Raw genomic sequence first — 25,771 nt, 5'->3', positions numbered from 1 at the left:
TTAAAGGTTGCCTGTGGCAGATAGCGCAATTCTGGTTAATGAACTGGTCTACACGAAGAGGCGGACATTACTTGCACAAGACATTGAAATGCATAATCGACTAATTAACAAAAATTCACTAATTAATTTTTGAACTAATCACCTGATGGCCCATATTGCAATTTACAAACTGTAGCCATGAAGTTCGCAAAGCGGATCCACTTTCAGCAGTTTCGAGATATTAATTCCCGAACTTTGCGGAGAAATGCATTGGCGTTCCAGTTAATGTTGTGCTTCAATGCATAAAGCAACGTTTTGTTAAGAAACTAACTGGAACACCAATGCATTTCTCCGCAAAGTTCGGGAATAAATATCTCGAAACTGGTGTCATCCCGAGAATTAGTTCCAAGTGGATCCGGATAGCCTTGCGAACTCCACGGCTACAATTTGTAAATTGCAATATGGGCCATCGGGTAATTAGTTAGAAACTTAATTAGTGAATTTTTGTTAACTAGCCAATTATTCATTTCAATTTTTTGTGCAAGTAATGTGCGAGTAGACCAGCTCATTAAATAGAATTAGGCTATCTGCCACAGGAAACCTTAAATAAATTTTGAAAGTGTTCGCTGAAACACCCTGCATATATCTAGGCTTGCTATATCTACAGTGAAGGCACACCAAAGAGAACGCTCGTTTAAGTAACGCATGTAATGCGGCGAGCGACTCCCCCTCCCCACACTTCAGGCGGCGCAGGTGCGCTAACCTGCAATACACTCATACGGCAGCGTGCCGCCGCGAAAGTGCTGCAGGAAAGCTCCCCTCCGTTGCTGAACATGTGGCCACACCCGCCCGGAAGGGTTACGTCTCAAAGGTTTGCGATGCCCAATACAAAACTGCAGTCAAGGCATCGACGGCACGGCGCGGGAATTCCACCCGCACACGGCGAGCTTTAACCTCAAACCTGCCCGGCGCCATATGGCTTCGGAGTAGCGCAAGATAATCAAGTTACGAGGGCCTCGCAACTGCGCGGGGAAAAGTTTCCTTGCGCGCCTAATTAAGCCCTGCTTCCGGTGCAGATGAGGCTCCTTATACATACTGTACGAGTGCACTGACGTCGGCCCGAACACGAGGAACCGCACCGTGACCGGAGGCGCAGCCAACGCAGAGCTCCGATGGGATTACGCCCATGAAAAGCCCGCCGGCGTCAGCGGATAAAATCGCAACAGAAGACACACCGCGTCTTTTCCGGCAATTTAGGCACACCGTGACGGCCTCCGAAAAGAGCGCCCCCTTCACAGATGCGGCAAACAGGCAGCTTTCGTAGCCCTGTCGCAAAAGGGGGATCGCAGACTGACGTGCGCATATGCGCGCGATTGCAGAATGGGCGCGGCATGTAACAAGTGCGCGCAGTACGAAGGTCATGGCGCGCATTCCTGCACACCTTGTACAATCGATAGAAGGTCCGCGCGCACTCGAGAGGCGCAAATCAGGCGTAAAATTCGTACCTGACGTAAAGCGACCGCTTCTGAGAAGTCCTTAGGCTGCCCGTTGTGTTCAGCATCTGCTCCCTCAGGTCGTGGATTTTGGCTTCAAATCTGTTGTACTCTGCAGAAAAATACAGGCAAAAGAGAACAGTAAAACTACCATTCACGGCAACAGCAACAGCACGGAAAGTTCATCTTCGGTCAAGTATAAAATACTCGTCTGAAAGGCGAGTTATACGAATTTGAATGCAGTAAGTCCACAATGACGTAACGCACGGGAATACAGGATTTGTCAATTAACAATCTCAACAAATGTCTTTATAACGCTTATCTTACCGTTCCATCTTAAAATGCGACGGTCCTGTCACTGGAAAACAAGTCACGACATTCGAGGCAGCCAGTACCAAAGGTTATCCGTAACCACGAGAGGGCCCGCAACGATAAAGTTTCTTGCGTTAGTTCAACAGATATGACCCCACTGTGACGACTTGCCATAAGCAGAAAAGCATAACGCGCGCAATTCAAAAGATAAGAGATGCTGCGCTTTCTCGTGCAGCGGGTACAAATGTTCGCCTCACGGCAGCCTGTTGCAAAAAATTGGGTTAATTGACGGTGCTTCACGTCGCGGACCGCACTGTGGGCTATCACGGACGGTGGAGGTCGGCGGATAATTAGAACCCACCATTTGTTAACATGCACTGAGATATACCAGCAAACGACGATAACTTCTGCATTCAGCCCTCATCGGTATGCAGCCATCGCCACCGGCATTCGATCGGACGGAAACTGCGTATAGACTCGATCCCGCGGCCTCGAGCCAGCGCCGAATGCCTCTCGGGAAAGTAAGCCGGTGAAACGCTAACGGGTAAGAAGACACAACGCGTCACAATACGCTTCAGCGGTGTCCACTGCCTGTGCGACACTGCCATGACCCGGTCTCAGACGCTGTGTTCGAGGACTGCGACATGTCTTGCGATTGGTTAATCTGACACTGTACTTTCGACTAGCCACGGGTAACGAGTGTCATTTATCTCTTCCATTTTATTTTGGCAGACGGCGAAGCGGTGATTCATGCGAAAGGGATTATCTGACTTGGGCATTACAGACCATCAATTCTTGTTTTTGCGCCGATATGAAGTACAGACTCTTGCAAACCTACTTAGTAAGTACTAGCAAGTGACGTCCGAACTCGTGCTACATTCAGCATGCTCTCGAGCAACGATTACTGAATGGAGCACGAGGATCGGACGTCACTTGCTAGTACTTACTAAGTAGGTTTGGCAACGACAACTGAATGGTTCCTTTTAAGTACTGGGCCACTACGTGGAATGCTGGCTAAACGACGGCTGCGCGCAGGCAAGGGAAGCAATAAGCGGATAACCGTCGAAAATTGAAACCAGAGTGGTCAACCGGAACCAAGCAGCATGAAAAAGAGGCAGAATTTAGCGTATTTCAACGCAAACATAAAGTGGGCCATTCACTTTATTTTCCTCACTCCGGGACGAAACTCGCAAAGGAATACTTTTTTTTTTTCTGGGGGGGGGGGGGGGGGGGGTTCTATATAGGTCGACTACATGTGCTATGATGATTCCATCTACGCGTTGGCTGCATGCGTTTCATGATCGGAACCGCAGGAGCAAAACTGAATCCGTATTTGCGGTCTGCTTTCGTGCAGGATTGTAGTGTCATTACCGCACGCGTTTCCCCCCTCATTTGCGGTAGATTATCCGCCGAGGTGGCGGTGATACGCTATATGGCGATCAGCCGCTGATAAAGGCTGCGGGCTATGTTCGCTAGGTGCGGCTACATATACTGATTGGAGAGGGCAGTGATGCGCAAGAACACCAAGGCGGTCAGAACTAAGCCACGGCAGTGACTTTCATTATAGCCGTGGGTGCTGCATTAGAACGCTAAACCACATCAGTCAATTAGTAGCATGCAGCTTGGCGGGAGTCCCGCGCCTCGGTAATTAAGCAACTTGCTTCGCTGGTTAAATGAACTCGCCTTCGCCAGAGGCTTCAGAAAGGCTTACAAAGCACGGCCGTGTTACAAAACAGGCCTCTGACGGGCGGGTGCATTTCCTTACAGGCGATGTGTCAAAACGAACACGTGGGCGAAATAACGGGCGAATGCGTATACCGGAACAGACAGCAGTGATACTGAAATACTATCTGCAGACAGCTGAGCTTGCGCTTAACCCTGTTGCGTGCCAATTCATGCATAACGTATTGCATTTTTTTTGAACATTTAAGGTGCACCGTAATTGCCACACATGGCGTCATCGCATTCTGCTGGCGCGAAAACTGGGCGATGTCATCACGCGACGGGTTCTGGTGAGTGCATGGCCATTCATGTACAGTTACCGACTAGGGAACGAAGAAACCAACCTAAATTGTAGGCGCGCCGCGCAGGAAGTGTAGAGTGCAGCAGCAGCAAGGAGGTTTAGCTTCACGTACGCACGCGCGCGCGCAGTTAAGATCAATGAGCGAAAACTGGCAATGTGAGCAATAAATAGGCAAGCCCACGCTTTCCCGGTATTTCCCCCACTCCAGAAGGTGACACAGGGACGATTATTCGCAAAGAGCGCCTCCACGGAGTTCGATCGGCAACGATGAAGCACGTGACCGAGTCGAAATTACGTAACAGTCTTCGTGAGGCTCTGCGCTGATGAGCGCGGGCTTTGTCCTTTCTGTTCGCATAGCGCTTTAGGGAAAAAAAAAAAAAACTGAACAAAGATATAAAAAAAATGTTTTACATGCCCAAAACTACAATCTGATTAAGAGGCACACCTTAGGTGGGGGGAAGGGGGGGGGGGGACTTGGGATTAATTTTGACCACCTGGGCTTCTTAAACGTGCACTCACTCAATGCACGGTACACGAGCGTAATGCGGTCGCCGCGGCCGGGAACGAACCCGCGACCTCGAGATCAGCAGCGCAACGCCTTAGCCACAGGGCTACCGTGGCGGGTCGACCAAGAGATGAGACAAGCGTGGGTGATCCTGGAAGGCGAAGGTCATCGAAGCAGGTGCGACATCGAAGAAGGGGAGGTGGAGTGCGAACGCGGCACTGTGCTCGAGTCGACGGGCGCTTTTCGTAACACGGCGAAGGCAAATATTTGCCGTATATAGAGGCACTTGACTCCTCCTGGACGAGAAACTTCCCACATGCAGAGGAGGACAATGGCGTCGAAGGGAACAATCCATGATAAATTTTTCCAGCTACTAATATATTATCCTCGCGGGTGCATGCTTCTTTGTTTTTCTTCCCGGGCTGGGCTGTATAGATAACCAAGTACACTATAGCTATATATATACCCAGCTTTAGGAACTGGCGGCACCTATATACACATATATATAGTTAGCAGGCGTTATCGGTCCTGCGTATAAGAGAACGCAATCAGCTAGAGTGCAAAAGAAGCTAAGCCTATATAGTTTGGCTGTGTGTGTATACTGTATATAGTTCGCAGCGCCGCTGACGTATACATTTTCTTGAGCACACAGCGTCGCCTTGCCGTCCCCCACGAGAAAATCCCTCTGTTCTCGGCACAAAATTAAATTAAATTATCGGGTAGTAACGCTTCGTAACTTCACGGTGACGAGGGGGTCGACGCCGTAGTCGAGGTACAGGATTAATTTCGACCACCTGGGGTTCTTTATACGTGCGGCCAAGGCAGTACACGCACGAGCGTTTCTGCATTCTGCTCCCATCGCAACGCAGCCGCTGCGGCCGGGAATCGATCCCGCGACATCATGCTCAGTACAAACAGAAGGATATTTGAAGCCGTTCGATGTTTCGTTTAGAACGGAGAGAAGCAGGTATACCATGGTTTGCCGGAAGTCGAATCTGCCCGTTGCATGTTGCCACGAAGTGATCCTTATCTACACACGCCAAGTAATTTACACCCTTAAAGAACGAAAAAAAAAAAAAAGACTGTAAATCAATCTATATCATCATCATTACACCCAAAAGGGTGCAATGATGATGACGTTTGGTGTTTAATGGCGCAAGGGCCAGCTACGGCCAAAGAGCGCCATGACATATGGTAATGAATTGTCTACGTATTATATGTATGAAATGATCGAATCAGCTGCAAATGCATGGTGGTTGTAATGTGGCTGTAAAGGAGGGTATAAAAACGGGTCGCCGTGAGCCGAGTTATAGATCGATTTATAGCCTTTATTCACTTTTAAGGGTTCTAAATTATTTAACAGTGTGTACAAAACAGGTGTAGTGTGTCCGGAACAGTATATAGAGCGCGGCGTGCTGCCGTTGCGCGGGCGGACGTCGCTAGGAGACCGTTTGTGTTGAAAAATTGAGCGCACCATTAACGCCGACAGCGAGCACTAACGCTGCGAAACGCGGGGGCAAGGCGCGAACAGCGCGACTATAACCGCCACAACAGGCAGTCGACAAAAATACGGGACAAGTCGGAGCCGCGGCGAACGCGTCATTAGGCTAACTGGTATACACACTAAAAAAACGATGGGAACGCTGATACATGTTTCAATTTGAAGGGACGCTAAAGAGGATTACTGAATGCAGGTTAGACTAGCATGGTACGGTATTCTTAAAATTGGCAGGGATGGGTCGATCATTAGTAGAAAACACGATGGCCAAACTTCGATTTACTAAGTTACGAAACTTCCGTTTACTGAACGCAGAGCCTGTAGGTCAGTGTTGACCGTCACCGACTTTCTTTTTTCTTTTCTTTTTTGTATTAGGGCCATCTTGGCGCAGAAGAGATTCTCGACTTGCCAAAATAGGTCATTTGCCGATAGGGCTACACAGAACACAAAAGAGGCGCAAAAGGCAGAACACCAAACCAAGAAAAGAAATAATGATTAAGGAGACGAGTGCTTATAGAGTGAGCCCATCAATTTGTTTTTCTTGCATGGAACTGCATGGTGTTATTACTAAGCCGTTTTTTCCACTTGAAAAGCAATTATCTGAAAACATCATTTCTTTCTTTTTCAACATTTGTTCAATTATCTCAACAGCCGCGAATGCTAACGACCAAACTTTTCTGCGGTATTTAGTGCGAAAACTGGGAAACTTACTATAGTAGCATTATTGTCGTTGAGTGAAGCGTTATATTGTTCCACATGACATTACCATGACATTTACTGGCTAAAAATGGCAAATAATTAGGCACAAACAGTAAAAAAGAAAGAAAAGTGCATGGTCATATTAGGTTACCATTCTACTACAGTAAATAAAGAAAACTAATTATATTCTATTGTTTTACGCGCCAAAACCAGGGTATGATTATGAGGCACGCCGTAGTGAGGGACTCCGGACTAATTTTGACCACCTGGGGTTCTTTAACGTGCACCCAATACACGGTACGCTGGGCATTTCGCCCCCATCGAAATGCCACCGCCGTAGCCGGGAAAAAGAACACAACGATGCCATTACAGTAACGCTAACGACTACGGTTACTGAGAAAAGGGGTCAACAATGTGGTCTAAAATACATGGCAGGTATAGGGCCTACCCTGTCGTGCTTAACAAACAAACAATTAACAAGAGCCGAGTAGACGCTGTCAAAATCCGTGACGTCACGGCGACCAGGTGCGGGAAATACAGGGTGGCGTCGCTGCATGTCCTTCGTTCTTGCGTCTTCTCTGGCCTATCAAACCTCCTCCCGTGGCAAGAGTTTGCAGACATCGCATTTTACTTATATTTATCAGTAGTGTCCCGCCAACAACCGACGGTCCTATCCAAGAAGCCCAGTGGGGGGTATACTTGGGGAAAGAGTAGGGATAGTAAACGGCGTAACGTGGAGCGCACCGAAGACTGGGTAGACAAACCTCCTTCACTTTCTCCTTTTTTTGATAAGCTGCTTACTATAATTACTTCGCAGACGGTACTCGCTAACGACGCCTTCTTGACTAAAACCAACTTAACGCGCCGGAAACTCCATTACGCATTCAAGGAAGGGCCGTGTTCAAAACCTCGTCGCGACCGAATACTTTCCCATTCTTCTCCGTTTGGCCTTTCAATAAAGGAGCAGTAAATCCCTCAAGAAGAATCCATTCCCCCGGCACAAAAAAGCGGCTCAATGTATCACGAGAGCGCGGCTCCGCTTTCAGCCTTAGAACTGAACCGGCTCGTCCTTTCAGTGATAAATCGAACCTGTCTCGACGTCAGTAAACGCAGCTTCTTACTGAATTCTAATCTTCCTTCCTGAACGGAAGTTCAGCGTCGTGCTGCCTTTCAACGCCTCGCCTTATCTGCCATTCGAACGCCAACACCTGAAGAAGCAGCACCACGTGAGAGCCTGACGAGGCGTCGAGCTCTTCTTTACGTATACAGCGACTCCCTTTTTCGCATTACTTGACATTAACCTATACTTAGTGGCTCGGTGGACACATGCTTTGAAAGGCTCATCGTCGGCTGTCCGACGGCCCGCAGTCGCGAGAGAGAGAAACATGCTTTAATGATGCGCCGGAGACGTTAGCCCGAGAGTAATTCAATTCAGTGATCGCCGCTGCTGTCCGGCGAAAACACATAGGAAACTTCCATGCGGGGAGGAGGGAGGCGGGGCTAGTTTTGCAGAACATCCTGCGAACAAATTGATGATGCCCAGGATGCTACGTTAAGTTTCTCTTTTCTGTTTTCTGAGTAACACTAAATTCGGGGGTTCTTACGTGAAAAATCACGATCTGACCATAAGGGTGTAGTGGGGGGTCTCTGGATTAATTCTGACCACCTGGTCAGTGGCGTAGCCCGAAATTTTGTTCGGGGGGGGGGGGCTCAGGTTGCAGCGCGGCCTCCTCCTTATAGAATTTGTCGAGGGATCAAATACACGAATAATAACTGCATTGCCAATGCCACTGTATATTAGATGCTGCAAACGAATTATTGAACGCTATGCACTGTCAAGTAAAATATGTATTTTTTCATGAAAAAATATATTTGTATGTCCCAAAAATTGTGGCAGAAATAAATGATATCAATGCTGCCGCGTTTTTTTTTGTCTATACAATAAGTAAATAAAATATCACACGAACTTTAGAACTATATCAGTTGGAAACCAGCAAACCAGTGCATGCAGCTGATATGAAAAAAGCAAAGGCCATGAAATGAATAAGTTGAGTACAAATATTCTGATGAATCTTTGTCATTCAAGAACCTTGCATGCATTTTTGCACATATGCAACGGCCAGGAAAAAACCTCAATGACGCTGTCCCTCGTTGCAATAGATTGCGCAGGAGCAGCTCTTACCGGTCGTGTATTGTAATTACACCGAGATTATACTCACAACAGTGAGTACAAATAAAAAGTAGGAGTTCTGCAAAATATACATTAGAAATGCGAAGATAGAATGGAATATACAAATCCGAAGATGCAACTCGCTAAAGGGCAAAAAAAGAGTCGCTGGAAACAAAGTTCACTGCTTGTATACACAAAACCTTGCAACAAGATATTTAAATATACGTCTAAGTCTCCAAAAAATTTACGTATTTAAGCAAATGTCATTGTATATAATGCGTCAAAAAAGCCAAATAAACATATTGCGCAGTAACAGATAGCAAACTTTACGCATAGATAAACAGACGATCCAGGCAAGAACAAAACTGTGATCGCAGAAATCGTGATATGTACTCGGGCCATGCAGCGGTCGCGATAGCGCCATGTGGGTAGAATAATAGAGGAATAATGCAGAAATCAGTACGAAAACATGTAATTTAACTGCCTGCACAGCGGCAACAATTATTCTGCACCCAAAATTAAACGAGGGTATTGCTTCGTTTCAAAAAAGAAATAAGAGCAGGTAGCTAAAAAGGAAATAAAAGGACAAACGAAAGCCACAGATGATGCGGCAAGTTGAACTACCCAATATCCGAGTGTGTTTTTGGCAAACACTGCGTGGGCAGGGCTTTCAATGAGCAAGGTCGGTCAAAATTGGTTATTGATATCCTCGTAATTTTCGTATTCGCATGATAATTTTGATCATGATGCTAACTGCTAGAATAAACGGCTAAAATTTCTGCAGTTTTAAAAGCTAACGAACAGTCATACGTTTTCATAATTACGAGCTTATGGACCTGAAGCAACAGAGTTTTTTACTTGCATTGATTTTTGCTGCTTCGCTATCTAAAGGACAAACTTCTCTCGGCGGGGAAGTTGAGCGAAGCGGTCAATGATTTGAAACACGTTGATGCCGACGTCTCTGTGGGTGTATAGAAGCGCCAGCCTAACCATGCGTTCCACAGACATTGTAGAGCTCAAGTAGTTTTTTTTTAGTAAACTCTTGTTAAAAAATATTCTCTCTGCGCTGGCAGTGGTCACTGGAAGGGTGACTAGAATCTGCAGCAGTTTGTACACATTTACATAGAACCTGTTAGTCGCAATGAGAGAGGGCATCTATTCCGGTGCTAAAACCTAAAACACCCTCGATGTCATTGGCATCCTTGTTTAGGTACCTTGCACAAACAGTAGGCTGTTCGATTCCAGCGATGTCCGTCGTTTCGTCAGGAGGTATGGAGAAGCAGCCTGCTTTTGCAACTAGGCTTTCTTTGATAATTTCACCACAAATTTCTATAATTTGGTTTTGTGCATCTGGGCTTAAATACGAGGCATTACTGGGGCAACTTTCCAAATGGTTCTTAAGATATGTATCGCCACAATCAGCTCGCATGCGAAGAAGCGCTCTGAAAATACCTGTGTTTTCAGCGGGGGCTATGCTTAAATCCATAAGTGTCCTCGTGGCCACGGAAAGCCAGACCTTGTCGCCCGCAAAAAGAATTTCCTCAATAATAGGCCGTTTACTTTCTTCTGTTTTCTCATATTTTACTTTGTCTGCCCTGGTCCAGCTGATCGATCACATTAGGCACGCTTCTTGAGAATGTTCGGAGAAAATTATCAGCTGCTGGCTCGCAGTCACGGTGATATTTAGTATGTTTGTGTGTGTGAAAGATTGCAAGCGTGTGCTTTCACTTCTGGAACGGCTTGGACACGTACGAGGGCTCCAGTGCACGCATGTTGGCCCAAGTTTATAAGAGCATTAACCCCACAAAGTTCCAGAATTGAAAATCTTTTAAAGCACGCCTTTGGAAATGTCAGTGCACCTTTCGAGTCAAAACTTTATGAGAACTTTATGCCCATAAAGTTTCGTAATTGAAATCCATGCGCTCCGTAGATTCCGCGGCCGCTGCGAGATGCCGCAACGCGCCCGCTCGCTATCGAAAAGCCCTTGAAAGTTTGTGCTCGGATGGGGCTCCTTGCATACGTGACGCCAGGTGCAAGGGTGTTGCCACGAAATCCAGCCCGCGTTCGCAATGTTCGTGCCGAAATGTCTCTTCGAACGTGAAAAAGACATTGTAGACAGAATCCAGAATTATTCCCGGCGTCGGTGGTAGTTTTGGTCGGCAATGCATGCCGGCACGAAAAAATTTCGGGGGGGGGGGGGGGGGGGGGGGCTGGAGCCTCATCACCCCCCCCCCCCCTCCTGGCTACGCCCCTGCACCTGGTGTACAGTTTAACGTGCATACAATGCGCCCGTCACGTGATCGTTCTTGCATTTCAACCCCATCGGGCTGCCAGGGATCGAACCCGCTATCTCGTGCTCAGCAGCATGCGGTGGGAACGAGAGAGAGAAGTACGAATTGATCGTCGTTTCATGCACGCAACACGGTCTTAAGTGAAAATAGCAACATGAAAAGCAACGGGCAAATTGATAACGCCTGCCTTGTCAGAAGTTCGTTATAATAGCAAAGCTCCGAACAGGCAAAAAAAAAAAAAAAAAAAAAAAAGCAGCGCGAACGGACACTTGATAGCGAGTTACGAGCGTTAGCAAATGAAGAAAAACAACCTTGAACAGCAACACGAAGCTATTTAGGACTGAAGGGAAGTATGGCAGAGGGAGGGACAGCATAGCGGGCCATGCGTGCCTTCGTCGATCTTGTAGCGATCAGTCATCGACCGCACGGGCCTTGCAAGGCTTCAAAAGCGGCGCTCTCCGTGTTCGCAATAAAGGCGGAACCGGGAACCGTTCGCACAAGAATCAGAGGGGGGAGGGCTACGCGACGTGCTTGCCTTTTTTTTTTTTTTTTACTTCAGAGCCGGAAGGTTGCCGTGGCATTGTCTCTTCCTTCCCCGCGATGTTCGTTAGCAGTTAGGAGTAACTGGTTGTTTAGTTTAATAAAGTGAGGAAAAGGAAAGCTACAGCAGAATTACCGCACTGCAACTGTCTAGCTACATCTACTGACACCTGAACGTCAACAGCGTGGCAGATGTTGAAGGAGAGTGTGTAAATAAATGGACAGGGAGAGAGGATAGGAAGAGAGAACAGGCGCGGACGAGGAAAAGTGTATACCTTCTAACAGTGTGCGAAGGAAATCAGGAATTGAAAAAATTTTTTAACGAACTACGTGGTACACCCACAGCGTCACGAAGGATTCACTAGCAAGTACCAGCGATGTAGGTAAAACCGCACGTGAAGTTTGTTAGTATACTGACCTCAAGGACAACGAACTAAATGCCTAAACGTCGTAATACTGGGGGGAACAGTGGAAACACGAAATCTGTTAGTGACCCGAGAAACTTCGAACTTAAAGAGCGTCTGCGGAGAAGCCGAAAACCACATCGGTGAAGGAAAAAAGCACCCTCTCTCCCCCGGGCAATTTGCTACAGCGCTGCTCCCTTCCTCTGAGGGCAGAGGAAGGAAGCAGCAGCAGCGCAGACGAGGCATGGTTCCCACTTTCCCGCACGCGACAACCCTACGCAGCGAGGGTTCCACGCGCGACTGCGAAGTCACGGTGTGTGCCCTGTCAGCGGCGCGTGGCTTTGTGTCTGACTCAGCGCGGCGCCACGGGAGGAGAATGCAAACGACGGAGGCGAGGAGGGGGTGGCAATCTGGCTCACCGCACAGGGTGCGTGGCGCGGGCATTTGAGCCTCACGCGCGACCACGGGACGACGCTCGCCGGATGGCTTCCAGGGCTACGCTATATGCGACATGCAACGCAGGCGACGACGGCGGACGAGCAGGCGCTGCCTTCCCACGGACAGCGACGGCAGAATGTGAGAGCGAAGACGGCGGTCGACGAACGCAATAGGCGGTCGTGGGCGGCCAGTCCGGAACCAAGAAGCTCTCGCTCGGCATAACACGGTCTGCAAGGCCTCAGGGAGAACACGGTGCCGGTGTGACACGACCGGGCATGGCAACACACGTCACGCTCTCAGAGATCGTCCACAGGATTATGCGCGAACAGGCACACACACGCGCACACACGCACGCACACGGTGACGCGCGCACTTGCGAATGAGACCGAGAGAACTCGAGCGCCGGCGTCCGGAACTTTGACGCGAACAGCACGCTCGTCCGAAGCCACTGGGAGCCGGCTAGCCGGCTTGGTGGGCTGTGCCGCGTGTCTGGAGCGACGTCGTCGGGACCCCGGAGGGGAGACGGAGGAGTGGGCACGCCGGCCGGGCCCGAGTCGAGGGTCCGCGCGGATCGATGGGCGCATGCGTTGTCGGCGGCAGGGGCGGACGCCGCGCGCTGCGATGGAGGGGAACGCCGTGACGCTGGCCCAGCGAACGCGCTCGCACGCGCCGCCGGTGGAACTTGCCGCCGCCCACTGCCGTTGCCTCCTGGCGTCAAGCCGCCTCGTTCAAAGATTCATGGGAAAGAGGAATTAGGCGCCCCCGGGCACTGTCGTTCGTGCACCACCGGCCGCGCGGCACGGCAATGTGCGCGAACGAGACGGAAGTTATAGCGACATATAGGGTGCAGATACGCGAGTCCAGGTGGAAGACGCCGCAATGTCACTGTAACTAACGGGCGAATAAAACGCGCCACCAAAGCGGCGTAGAGAAGCGATCGGAGTCAATTAGCGGAGAAGCACGTCGCACCGCGGTCCGATAGCGCCTCTATTTCGCCCGCTATTGGCCGCTCGATCCGAGAAGAGAGAGCGAGCATCGATTCCCCCGCTTCCTTTTCCGCGACACTGCTTCTTCCAGGAGATGCACCTCACAGAGGCGCTTTTCACGAGCATCGAACCGCGGCGGACAGAGCGACGCGAACGGTCTCATGCTCGGGCGACCGCGTTCAGAGGCAACCAGGTGAAAGATTGGGTCAGCGCTCTCTCACCCCCGTCCAAAAGGGGGGCACCAATCGCGCTGTCCGCAAGAACACCGTATTTTGCCGGTATCTGGCGCAAACTTGTCGCCACAAACACAACGCTGTGTTAACGCAATCGCTTCGAGTAAGCTGCTTCAATCCCAAAGACTGTCCAGTCGTCCTTGGACTTCGACCTGACAGGTCCTGGAAGTCTAACTGCAGAAATTATATCGATGAACCTACAAATGAAATGAATGTGGCAAACCTTGAGTTTGTGCAGTTACCGTGACTGTACAGGCTGGTACAGGGTGGTCCACCTTTAGGGGAAGCACCACAGTTGCATCCCAGCCTGTCTACATTCACCCCACCCCACTATTTCATGAAGGGGGGGGGGGGGGGGTATGATATGACGCTTAATGAAGATATGCATGTGCGAAAAATTAATCCCCAGGTTTTATTACGAAATTAAGCTGCGATGCGCGTTCACATACTAATGAGATGTCGAGCTCCCTCAGAAACTCGACGACACTGTTCAGCTGTGGTGCAAGAACGTGGACGGCACTGCACGAAAAATGTGCGCGCGTAAATGCACCATCAATAACCCTTCAGATAGCCTTCAAGAACCCGCATCACATAAGTAGCTATGTCACGCATAACCTAAACGGCAAAGTAAGAGGCTTTAGTAAGACTGACAGTGCCAATAATTACGAGGAAATGTTACCGCGGACACTGTCACCTGACTCGCCGCTGTTTTAAGTTGGTTCGCACGCTCGGCGCTCTATAGGAAAAGCGACATTTTGCAACATCTTGACACGCGGGTATCGTTCGGCGACCACAGATGCGTTATAATCTATACCGTGCGATTAGAATTAATGCCACTGATACGTTCGCTGTTGGATACGACATGGCCGTCCCTGTCATGTCCAAGCCATGTCGCATTCCTGGAAATAACTAATGTAAATGCATGAATCACTCACCACGTCGCACCTTCTGTTATGCAATTCTTAGCAGCAGCGAGCTTCGTCAAGCATACATAGTAATATATAATAGCTACTGCCGAGATGACGCAGCACGGAGCTTCACGTACTTCCGCACACGCATGCGCGTGCCGCGCACGTTAACACCCGACGCACTGTAAAAAAGGTGAGACACTACGCAATTCTGACAGCACAATGAGGCACACCGATGGAATGCCATGCTCGACCTTCCGAGAGCAAGGGACAAGTGCTGAGACGCAAACTCGACTTTCAAGAAATTGCCATTTCAACATTCACGGGTGCAGCTGTTGATCGAGCGCAGATTTAAACGATGTCTGGCGGAAGGCGGCAACGGAGAATAATAAATCAACAGCAGGGGAGTCGTGTTGTTCACGTTCCGCGGTCCACTTACAAAGTTCTCACAGTGCCTACCGACCTCGCCGTCTCCAGAGTCACGCGGTCAAAGGCCAACTGCCACAAAATGTTTGAACACGTAAGAAGCCCGGCTTCGTACAGTGTAAATAATGAGCAGCCTCAGCGTAAAATTTTGTGTTTTCTATACGAGTGGATGCGTCACAAAAAGATCGCGAAAGTAGACATTCTTGGTAGGGAAAGCGGAGAGGAAAAAGAAAAATGAACAAAGAAAATCAAGCGCCGCCATTAACAATCGTCGGAAATAACGCAAAACTCAGAACGTTGAGAATCAGCGCGGCTCCTCGACATGGCGTCCGAGCTTATAGGCGCCGCGCGCCGATAATCTCGGAGGCCGTGGCCTGGGAATTGCGTTATATTTGCTAACCACCAAGTGCAGGCGTCGTCTGCTTTGGTGCTATTTAAAGGCTGTTGATAAGAAAATTAGACAATTACCAGCCCTACAGCTTTGCCGAAATTGCTTCAACAGCACATATATACTAATTTTTACCCAATTTATAGTCAACTTGAAATTTCGCTGCAGTTGACGGTCTGTAAATACGCACGTTCGGTGCCTAAATCCCAAAGAGAAGAAAGCCTTTCACAGGAAAACGTACGCAAACATGGAGTCTGCGACCTCATGCGACCACCTGAAGCTCGCGCTTTCCACAGAAGGAGAGTACTTACAGACATTCAATGCAGAACGAGCTAATTACGACACCAATATTGACAGCTATATAACCACTACAGCCGATGGCACCGGTAGTCGGCGAAGTATAATTAAATTCGGGGGTTTTACCTGCCAAAACCACGATATGATTACGAGGCACGTCGTATAGTGGGGAACTCCGGACTAATTTTGACCCCCTGGGGTTCTTTAACGTCCACCCAATGCACGGTACATGTGCACGGACGTTTTTGCATTTCGCCCGGCGAAGTTTAACCCCGCGACGGTGGATAACGCGAAGCGTACTCGTGTCTCATTTCTTGCGTCCGAGCGTTACATCCGCGGCTTACAAACGCGAACCAACGGCGAACCGCCAGCTAACGAAGAAAGATGGTACGTGTCACGACGGAAGGAAGTGGAGACCAGTGGCGCATATAGCATTCGCTACGGATTGGGCAAAGCTAAGCAGAGATGGATAGCGCTGGGCGAATTTCGTCTGGACGTGTACAACGGGAAAAGAGAGGGGGGGGGGGCTCTGTTCTGTTACCGCGGAAAGAGGTTGCTGTAAACGGAGCTATTTTCCTTCCAAACCAATCTCACTGGTTAACTCAAACTAGTTACGGCGCATTTGGTATAGACGAAACGAGACCGCGCGCGGAGACTGAAAATAAACTTAGAGGGATGAAATGCGAAAGAGCCCCGCCTGCGTACGAAGGTACCGAAATGCCTGCAGAATTGTGGAACAGAAGATTTAATCTCGTACACTCTACTACATGCGCACTTCATCATCATCAATACCAACACCATCATCGACATGATATTTTATGCCAACTGCGCAGAGCAAAGTCCTCCTCCATCGACCTCCAACTATCTCCGTCTTGTGCCAGATGACACAATTCTATGCTTGCGAATTTCATAATTTCGTTTTACATGTGCACCGCACCACCTATAGCCCTCTGCCGTCCTCGACTGCACTTCCCTTCCCTTAGTACCCATTCCGTAACCAGTTATCTTCCCTAAACATTACATATGGCGCCTGTCGATCTCCGTTTCCTATTCTCAACTGGAATGTCGCCAACCTCGGTTTGCTCTCTAATCCACGTCGCTGTTTTCCTGTCGTATACGCTTAACGTTACGCCTAACAGTTTTCGTTCCAACGAATTCAATACAGAGTTTACTTGTGAATGCGGATAACGTGCGTCCCTCAGCGACTATCACTCTCATAGACCTGCCTCGTTATCGCACACACGAGGGCATTTACGGTTTGCATACAGTGCGCTCAGTATATCTCTCCCAGATGCTCCCTAATTCTTCGCGTGCATGCTCGCAATGCTTTTTCCGGCTCTTCTGTTTCTCGTTTTCATTTTCCGACGTTCCAACACAGCGCCGAGTGCGCCCGTATCCACTGTGGGGACTAATAACAGAGTCCTTTGAAACGGGGCGCGAGGATAGACCAAAGTGACAAGCTCCACTACCGGAAAAACACGCAATCAGTGGAGCGCCGCTGTAATTAATCGTCACACGCTGCGGAGCGCAGATAAAGAAAGAGCGTCCCTTAGGAACAACGATTTCTCTATACAAGGGGCGCGGACAGACAAAGGAAGCGAGGAGGGAAGAAAGGAACCGGGGACGCTCAGCAGCGGTCCTATATGGTGGCTGCCGGAGGCGCGAATGCTTCATCAACGCTTTGCGCGCTATGGGGCCTTTCAGGAGCAAGGGACCGAAACAGGAGCGGCGGCGGCGGACACAGCAATGAATGATATGTGGACGCATATACAGGAGATAAAGTTAAAGAAAGAGAGAGCTAAAAGGGTGGCAAATCGGGTCTGGAATGTGTCGGCAGATATATAGGGCTGGAACAAGGGACGCGCTCTGATCAGAAGCGCAGCATGCACAAAGGACGGCATCAGCACTCGGCGGCAGCTGTCGCGCACAAATCCCAGCAGCGGCGCGTTGGCATCCGGGGTCAGACAAGGAGACGGAACGACTTTCGTCGGCTTCGCAAAAAACCGCTGTAGTGCAAGGAAGACACACGAAAGATGACGAGGCGAAACGAGAGGGACGCGCTGAAGGATAACGGCGTGGAACGAGGTTCTCCGAAGGTCCCGCAACACTGGGTTCCTACACAGCGACGCGGAAACACGGTGGCGAGCCATTAATATATGGGGCCACCCAAAGAGCTAGGCCTGAAGTTGGCAAACCATGGTGAGATAGCTATCGAGGAGAGTTGTGTTCCGAACGGAGATTACGCAGTTACAGCGAGCCTGTTATGTATACCGGCTTGCATCCGGGAGTAGTGAGTTTACTAGCGCTAGTCCTTTTCCATACGTGACGAAATGGACAAACAAGTTGTATTAGTTCCAGGTGTCATATCTATAGATCTGGCGGTAACGTCTCGACACGCACTCCACGACACCTACAAATTGGTGCGCGGCACAGATCAATGCGTTTTCCTGGCAAGCAGTAACACGTTTATTTGACTCAGTCTGGACTGGACTGGAAAAACTTTATTTAGGTCCTGGAGAACGCGCTTAGGGCGTAGCGGGCGTCTCCCACGTAGCGACCGACAGGGAATACCTGGCGGACGCTTCGTGGGCCTGCTGGATGGCCCATTGCTGGTCGGCGAGAAGCGAGCTTCTGAGGGACTCCTCCCACTTGTCCGAGGTAGAGTCGGGATGAGCGTCTCTACACTCCCAGAGCATGTGTGCGAGTGTCGCCGTGTATCCGCACGAGGGGCACGTGTCGCTGGGGCACGCGTCAGGACAGAGAACGTGGAGTTTGGCGGGGTTTGGGTACGTGTCTGTTTGTAATAAGCGTAGGGTTAGCGCCTGCGGTCTGTTAAGTTTGGGGTGTGGGGGCGGAAAAAATCACAGCCTATCCACGGGGTGAATGATGATGAGTGGGCGAAGCTCCGGAGGGAATCATCGGATCTCCCGCTTAAGGGGACGCTAGCACAAACGCGTTAGAAACGTGCAGTACTCTCTAGTAAGGGGGAGCGGCCACAGCGTCTTACGCAGCCATTTACACATGCCGGAACGTGCACCGCGTTTGCCGACGCCATCACATGACTGCTGAGAGAGTATACCCCCCGTATTCATAAACGCTCCTCGACTTGAACTTGACTTGCCACCGCTTTGGGCAGCGCGTTCGAAACGCGTTGAAGGTAAGGCGGAGAGGCCACAGCGTCTTACACCAGCTTCTTACACGGGCCGTAACGCGCTAGCACAAACGCGTTAGAAACGCGCTAGAAACGCGGCCTTTCGTTAATGTTGGGTATTTATTGCCATAGTGGTGCGTGTGTCCATGTAAGCTTCGTGGCGTAGTGGGCTAACGCCGCGCGCTCGGAAGCGAGGGGTCCCTGGTTCGACTCCGCGCTACGGACACAACTTCGGAATTTTTTTTCTCATTTTTCTCAGACTGGTTACACACTACTGGTTACACACTACTACTACGACGACGGGGACGGAACGGGTGCCGCTATAAGGAGCTTCGCCCCTAAAATGCGGCGTCCAAGGTAGAAGTGTTGTGTGATTTCGTTGTACGTAATGGGTGCATCCCGGTTGGTCTATATATCTCGGCGAGGTGGGGTTGCCCTGGGATGGCAGGGTCAGTAAGCGCACGCGCTGCGTCGTGGGCGATCTCGTTGAGGTTTGGCGGGGCACCTGGCACCCGGCCGAGAAGGGCGGGGAACCAGATGACTCAGTCAATATTTTTGACTATAGATTTTTTATCGCAGAATACGAGCAGCAAAACAAACGCGACTGCGTCCGAGCCGTTGCCGGACAGATTTCGCGACAGGAATGCGTCATGTGCGAACAGGAGCATAACTACCTACTTTTTCTGTATATTGCATGGGGTAGGACACCGTATATATAGTGATTACTACACCAACTACCTTGCCCATACCGCCGCATGCATGTGATTTGTTCTAATAAGCAGCTTTGAAACTCTGCAACCGTCGCCACGTAAGAGCAATTTATAGTACTTTCCCGCACGCTGGCGACAATGTCCGCATTCCCTGGGTTTAGCTATTAGTGAGCCCGCTGAATTTATTGTCCGGCATGTATGATGTTAATTCCCTATAGTTCCTATCCTGAGCATCGCCCGTGTGGACGAAAGCGACGGAATCTTTCCTTGCTGCTTTGCATTCCCGCGGATGCGGCGAAATTCTCCGCGTAAATATCGCTAGCGCTCGGAGCTGCGGAGACGCCATTGAGCGTGACACTATAGATCAGACGGAAGCCTCAAAGTAGAGACAGTCGAATGCGCGCGTGCACGCAAAGAAATCACGCAAGACCGCCATTTGCATTCGATTTCTAATAAAGGCCTCGCGGATAGCAAATGTTCACCCTATATCGCACTTTCCCCTGCCTTAGTGTCTTCGTCGTGTTCTAGTGCATTCAGTTGCTAAACTAACTTATAGAACACACACACACACACACACACACACACACACACACACACACACACACACACACACACACACACACACACACACACACACACACACACACACACACACACACACACACACACACACACACACACACACACACACACACGTATCTCTCTCTCTCTCTCTTTAACGCAGTTACGACACCAAGCAAACACAGACGAGTGCTTATACACTAAAGCATAGAGAAGATCCTCGACAGGAGATGCTATCAAGTGCGCGTCGTACGATACTGTTCCACGCCCACAGGCTTAGCTAGACGAGGACATGGCAAACAAGCTCTCGTGTATATACCATCATTGCTGGAGAACGCGCGCGAAGCGGGTTATAAAAAGCATCCGAGGCGCACAGACCGCCGTCTGGGAAACGCAAGGCTCTCCCGCAAGGATGGACAGCGCCGTGTAATAAGCCATCTTTATGACGAGAAAAAAGGAGAAGGACATTGCGGGAAGCGCAGCATGTTTCCCCACGACGACGTCGCGACGCCCGCCCGAAATACCTTGGCTGAGAGCGCTTTCAGGAGCCGAGCATGCACACACATAAAATAATATATACATATACAGTATGTGGGATGCGACATTTTCAAAGAAGCACAATAAAACCGCAACTGAGCTCAAAATATTCTCTATACTATACAATAAGCGCGGATGAGAGCCCATTTCAAGGCATGACCATATCCCAACCTCGCCGCAATCCTGAAGCCCGTTTTCACAAAGTGCCTGCTGCAAATGCCGATTATTCGGGTGGCCGCAGCAGCGTGCGGAATCGTATAAGGGCATGCGCCTGTGAATACGCACTGCAGCCGCCATCGACCGCCTTTTTATGATACGGCACACAGGTCGCTCGGAGAGCCACAGAGGCATGTCGCCTGCAGAATGCCTGGCGCATGGCTTGAATAAGAAATAACCCTGCAACTGCACTCTCCATCAGAGCACGCGCAATAACGAGGAAAAGCGCGTACAGCGAAACCATTTCATTCGATTGTTCAGAGATAAAAAGGCCTCGATATAATGCTCCCTATTTTTCTGTTTCCACAGATCGTTATAACGTAACGAGCTTTCAAGCGGCGCGTGCGGTATTTTCCGTCGTACAAACTCCATTCGCACACTTTTTTTTTTTTTTTCATGGCGATAATTTTTACACGCTCCAACTATAAGATATGCTCTTTCGCAGCTGCACGTCGTGCGCTGAAACTTGAATTAACAATAAGAGAGAGAGAGGGGGGGGGAGAGAGAAAAACCCGCAGGAGATACATCTTGTCAGTGCCAAAGTGGGATAAGCGAGCGGATGGACTGATACAGCACGCAGGAACCAATGCATGTTTCGCGGTGCTTCAGGCGAAGATTTATTTAGATAGTATTTCTTTATTCGGATAGGAACAGAAATGCTCTCACTATGCAAGCGTTAAGTTCTAGCGATAGACGGAATAACAATTTCGATTTAGTTCCTCAAGCACATTATACAAATTGGCTAAAGAGAATAATTTCTAAAAAGTAAAGCGCGACGTTAACAACACTGTAACTCCGCCGAAAAACCCGGATCTAGCTGCCTTAATGCACAAGGCCTTAAGACGAAACGGCAATCTGTTACAGGAAGTTATCTCTCTAGAAATAATGAAACAAATTTCATTCAACTCTTTTCACCCCTTGCCTGGTGAGAAAATTGCTTCTTTTCACATGCACTTGAAAACGAATACCGGAGATTGGCGCCAGCTGAAAGCTTCCTCTCGGCAATTGGCTCCCCCCCAGCCAAGCTTTCTTCCTTTCTTCCAAAGACGCTTACGAGACGACCCTGTTCACCTCGACTGTCATATGCGCCCTCACCAGAGGCGCATTCGGTGCAAGGCGTAATTGGATAATCTATATACGCTGACTTCTGAATTCAATCGCGGTTAAAAACAATAACAAACAAGAAAAAAAAATGTTTTCCGTTTGAATTGCGCGACAGCTCTGTAGAAAGTGGGCGCTGAGCGAGCAAATAAAATATAATATAGAAAAAAATACACCTACGATTACGATACTCCCTAATGCGAAACTTGAGCGCAGCTGTACACGTGTTTTCATTTCGCGACATATTGGCTGGCGCGGACAATCTGTCTCGTGCGGCACGTTGCAAACGGAGCGAAGTGCGTCGCGACTTCCTCGCAAATCGGGAGATCGAGAGAAGACGCGTGGGCGACGCGTGGGCGCGATTCACTGCAGCCGCCGCAGATAACCTCCGCTCATGCAGCGCTACGTCTTCATACAGACGACGCACGCTACTCTGGCGCCATCTCATAGCAATCGCCGCAAGGTCCCTCATGCGCGGCACTACGCTTTTCTTCTCACGCTTTCGCCATACCCTCCTCCGCTTTCCGCCTTATGGTTCCGCTGCACCGTCCTCCTCGCGTTCTCTTCGCCCTCGCCGCTTTTTTTCATCCCCCACTGCGCTTCGCGTTCTCTCAACTTTCGCTGTGCTCGATCGCTCTGTTACCAGGTAAGACGCCGACGCTCGCCAAAGGAGTGGGCGCCTAAGAGCTGCGCTCTAAAATGTGGGTGAATCGTGGAATACGGCAGCGCTACATAAGGGAAGACAGCAGGCCGCACGAAGGACGAGACATGTCCTGTTTTTTATAGCGAAGCTTTCTTTGGCATTTTCCGCCACGTTTTACGTGAACGGCTAGCTGACCGAGTGAAAAGGGCAGATCCAGGAGACAGTGTAATCAAAGGTGGCGACTTACTGGGCGGATCTTGATACCATAGCACTATGTGTGTCCTCGCGAGGCTTTTTAACGCGGGTCAAGCCTGAGGGCAGTGCAACGTCACAGCACTCACACGTTCTATAGCACAAAACACCAGAGCTAATCATTAAGTGTTCCTAACAGCGTATCTCGGCAAGTCTACCGCGAAGCTATTACATGGCTTAGACAATCATCCACCCATGGTTTCTGTCCAAAGTTTCTTGCCTTTTGTCTTCGTTTACGCAACGCCTGCCGCACCACCGTAAAATAAAATTTACAAATAAATCGCCGCAATGTCTAGCAGTTCTTACTCGTACAAGCAATTTTTCGTATTGCCCACATTTCTCGTCGTCTCAAACGTGCTCCGCAGGGATAGCGCCTCAGAGGGAGCTGCAGTTTGGCCAATCGGTGAAACACTAACGCGGAAGAAGCGAAGAAAGCGGAACAAACAGAAGCTCGTGTTCGTCGTCCTTCGCGCGTGCCTCTCTCTTTTCTCACACTCAGCGCCCCCTTCGCACAGTGAGCAAGGCCCACGGCAGCCACCCATTAAGCGCAGGGCCAGCCCCCACCCCCTCCCATCACGCAGCTGTAGGAATGCATCAGCCGCCGGCTGCTGGTCTCTTCTTCTTCCCGCCGACAAAACAATGCACGACGAGGCTCGCCAACAAAAACATGGATCGGCGATGCAACTTTCAGTAGCCCTGCCGTCGTGCCGGCGGCGCCACGCAGCAGCCCATCTCCTAAGCAGCGCCGCCCGTCCGCAGCAGGTGTGGCGGTGCGCTGGCGCAGCGCTATTACGGTGATGCGGCGCCGGAGGAGGACGACGACGGGGAGGGTGGAAAGGAGGTAACGGGAGAGAGAGCCCAAACGCTCGTGCAAGGCGATCGTCAACGAGAGGAAAAGACAGAGGAAATAACGAGGCGGGACTAAAAGGTGTTGCGTCCGTCAGCGGCCGCAGCCCAGTCGTCGAGGGACATCAATAGGTAAAAGAAAGCCGGCGAAAGCCGCGCCCCGAGTGGGAGTGCGCGAGGTTTTCCCGCAATGCTTCCCTGTACTGCGGCGAACCTACTTTCGCAGGAGACGCGCCGAAAAAGAAAACAGCTCTCGATTTTCCCAGAAGACGCCGGCCGCGCCAACGGCGACGTGAAGGCGCATAAACATAAGGTCAACGGTGAAAGTTAGCGGTGAAAAAAAAAAGAAACAAAAAGCGCAAAAGACAAGGAAGAATACTAAGTGCGTATACAGGCGGCGACAGTCAACAGATACGGGGGTGAGGGGGGGGGGGGGGGGTGTCCGGCGATCGTTGCATTGATTCCGGGTCTGTCAGATGCAGATAACGAGGTTGCCGCTTTTCGGCGGCCACGCCTCGTCGACCACTCGTCACTGCGACAGCAGCCGCGGGCAATCAGCGATCGGCCCTTCACCGCACAGAAAATTGCGATGCAGCGGATCGAGGAAAATGGGCTAGTTATTAGACAAAGCTTCCGATTTGCTTCGGCCTTCCGGCTCCGTGTGTATTATATAAATACTGAAATAATTGTTTGAACGCAGCATCTAGTGAGGCCATCCTTATATCATCATAAAAAAAGAAAGAATGAAAAGAAAAGGAAAATAGAAGCATGGAAGGCCAGGCAATTACAAAAAGGGGATAACAAAATAAAGTAGCGACGCAAAAGTAACGCGTGGACATCATTTTGTTCACGGAGAGAAGGCAAATGGTTGTCAAAACAAGTGAATCGATTCGAGATTTCCCCCCACTCCATCCCCTGCCCAGCCCAACAAGTACACTTACATCGCATGCAAATGCGGCTACAGGACAATGCAGACCGACTCTGAGGCGAATACTACGTGACGTCTGAGGAGAACGGCATAACATTTGCACATTTAAACGTGCGTATAGTCAAGCGTAGAGTCGAGCTCATTTCACACTACTTCCCCACTGATGAACACGATTCGCAGGAAGGGGCAACATGGAAAATAACATGAGAGTTTGAGAAAGTTTGAGTAAGTACAATTGAAATGTAACCTAAGAAACCGCCTTGTTCTATTTATTAACCGATTGACGGCCATACTATACGGCAGAAGACAAAGGCAATGTTCAATAGCCTGACAAGGGAAGAAGAATTCAGGATCGCCAGTCACCCTCTAGAGTCTGTAAAGGAGTACGTTTATCTATGTCAATTACTCACACGGGACCCTGATCATGACAAAGAAATTTATAGAAGAATAAAATTGAGTTGGAGTGCATACGGCAGGCATTACCAAATCCTGACTGGGAGATTACCACTGTCGTTGGAAAGAAAAGTGTACAATCATTGCATTCTACCGGTGCTAACATATGGGGCAGAAACTTGGAGGTTAACAAAGAAGCGCGATGGAACGAAAAATCTTAGGAGTAACGTTAAGAGACAGGAAGAGAGCGGTGTCGATCAGAGAACAAACGGGGATAGCCGATATTCTAGTTGACATTAAGCGCAAAAAATGGAGCTGGGAAGGCCATGTAATGCGTAGGATGGATAACCGGTGGAACATTAGAGTTACAGAATGGATACCAAGTGAAGGGAAGCGCAGTCGAGGACAGCAGAAAACTAAGTGGGGTGATGAAGTTGGGAAATTTGCAGGCGCAAGTTGGAATCGGTTAGCGCAAGACAGGGGTAATTGGACATCGCAGGGAGAGCGGCCTTCGTCCTGCAGTGGACATAAATATAGGCTGCTGCTGATGATGATATAAGGCAGCCGAGTCTAACAGAACAGTACATAGCGAAGGCTAGGTATAGGCGAATTACTTGAATAATCTAAAGGTGATCTCGCGCGACGTCCAATTTTCTCATAACGATCGCCACTACCTTTGGGTATATGTAGGTTGACCAAAGACTGGCTGAGTGGGCCCTCTCTCCGTAAAGCAAGAACGTTCTCGTGCTATAAGAAATGATGCCTTTATCGATTTGCAAATCAATCGTCAGTCTTGATGATGATTCGACGACGGCAGAAATGAAAAGCGAGAGGAAAGCAACA

The 25,771-nt window shown here is 49.7% G+C and overlaps 1 protein-coding gene across 4 annotated transcripts in view; it reads right to left on the bottom strand.

Moving 5' to 3' along the window:
• LOC119442109 (disks large homolog 1) overlaps positions 1 to 25,771 on the bottom strand; it is a 673,008-nt gene that overhangs the window by 19,974 nt on the left and 627,263 nt on the right. For all 4 annotated transcript variants that reach the window (XM_037706855.2, XM_049661898.1, XM_049661900.1 and 1 more), the window contains one exon: positions 1,485 to 1,584. In XM_037706855.2, the coding sequence (XP_037562783.1) occupies positions 1,485 to 1,584 (100 nt within the window). The remainder of the gene's footprint in view (positions 1 to 1,484; positions 1,585 to 25,771) is intronic.

Source organism: Dermacentor silvarum, chromosome 2 (assembly GCF_013339745.2).
Source record: "Dermacentor silvarum isolate Dsil-2018 chromosome 2, BIME_Dsil_1.4, whole genome shotgun sequence".
NCBI lineage: Eukaryota > Metazoa > Arthropoda > Arachnida > Ixodida > Ixodidae > Dermacentor > Dermacentor silvarum.
This window is presented reverse-complemented; position numbering and strand designations above follow the sequence as displayed.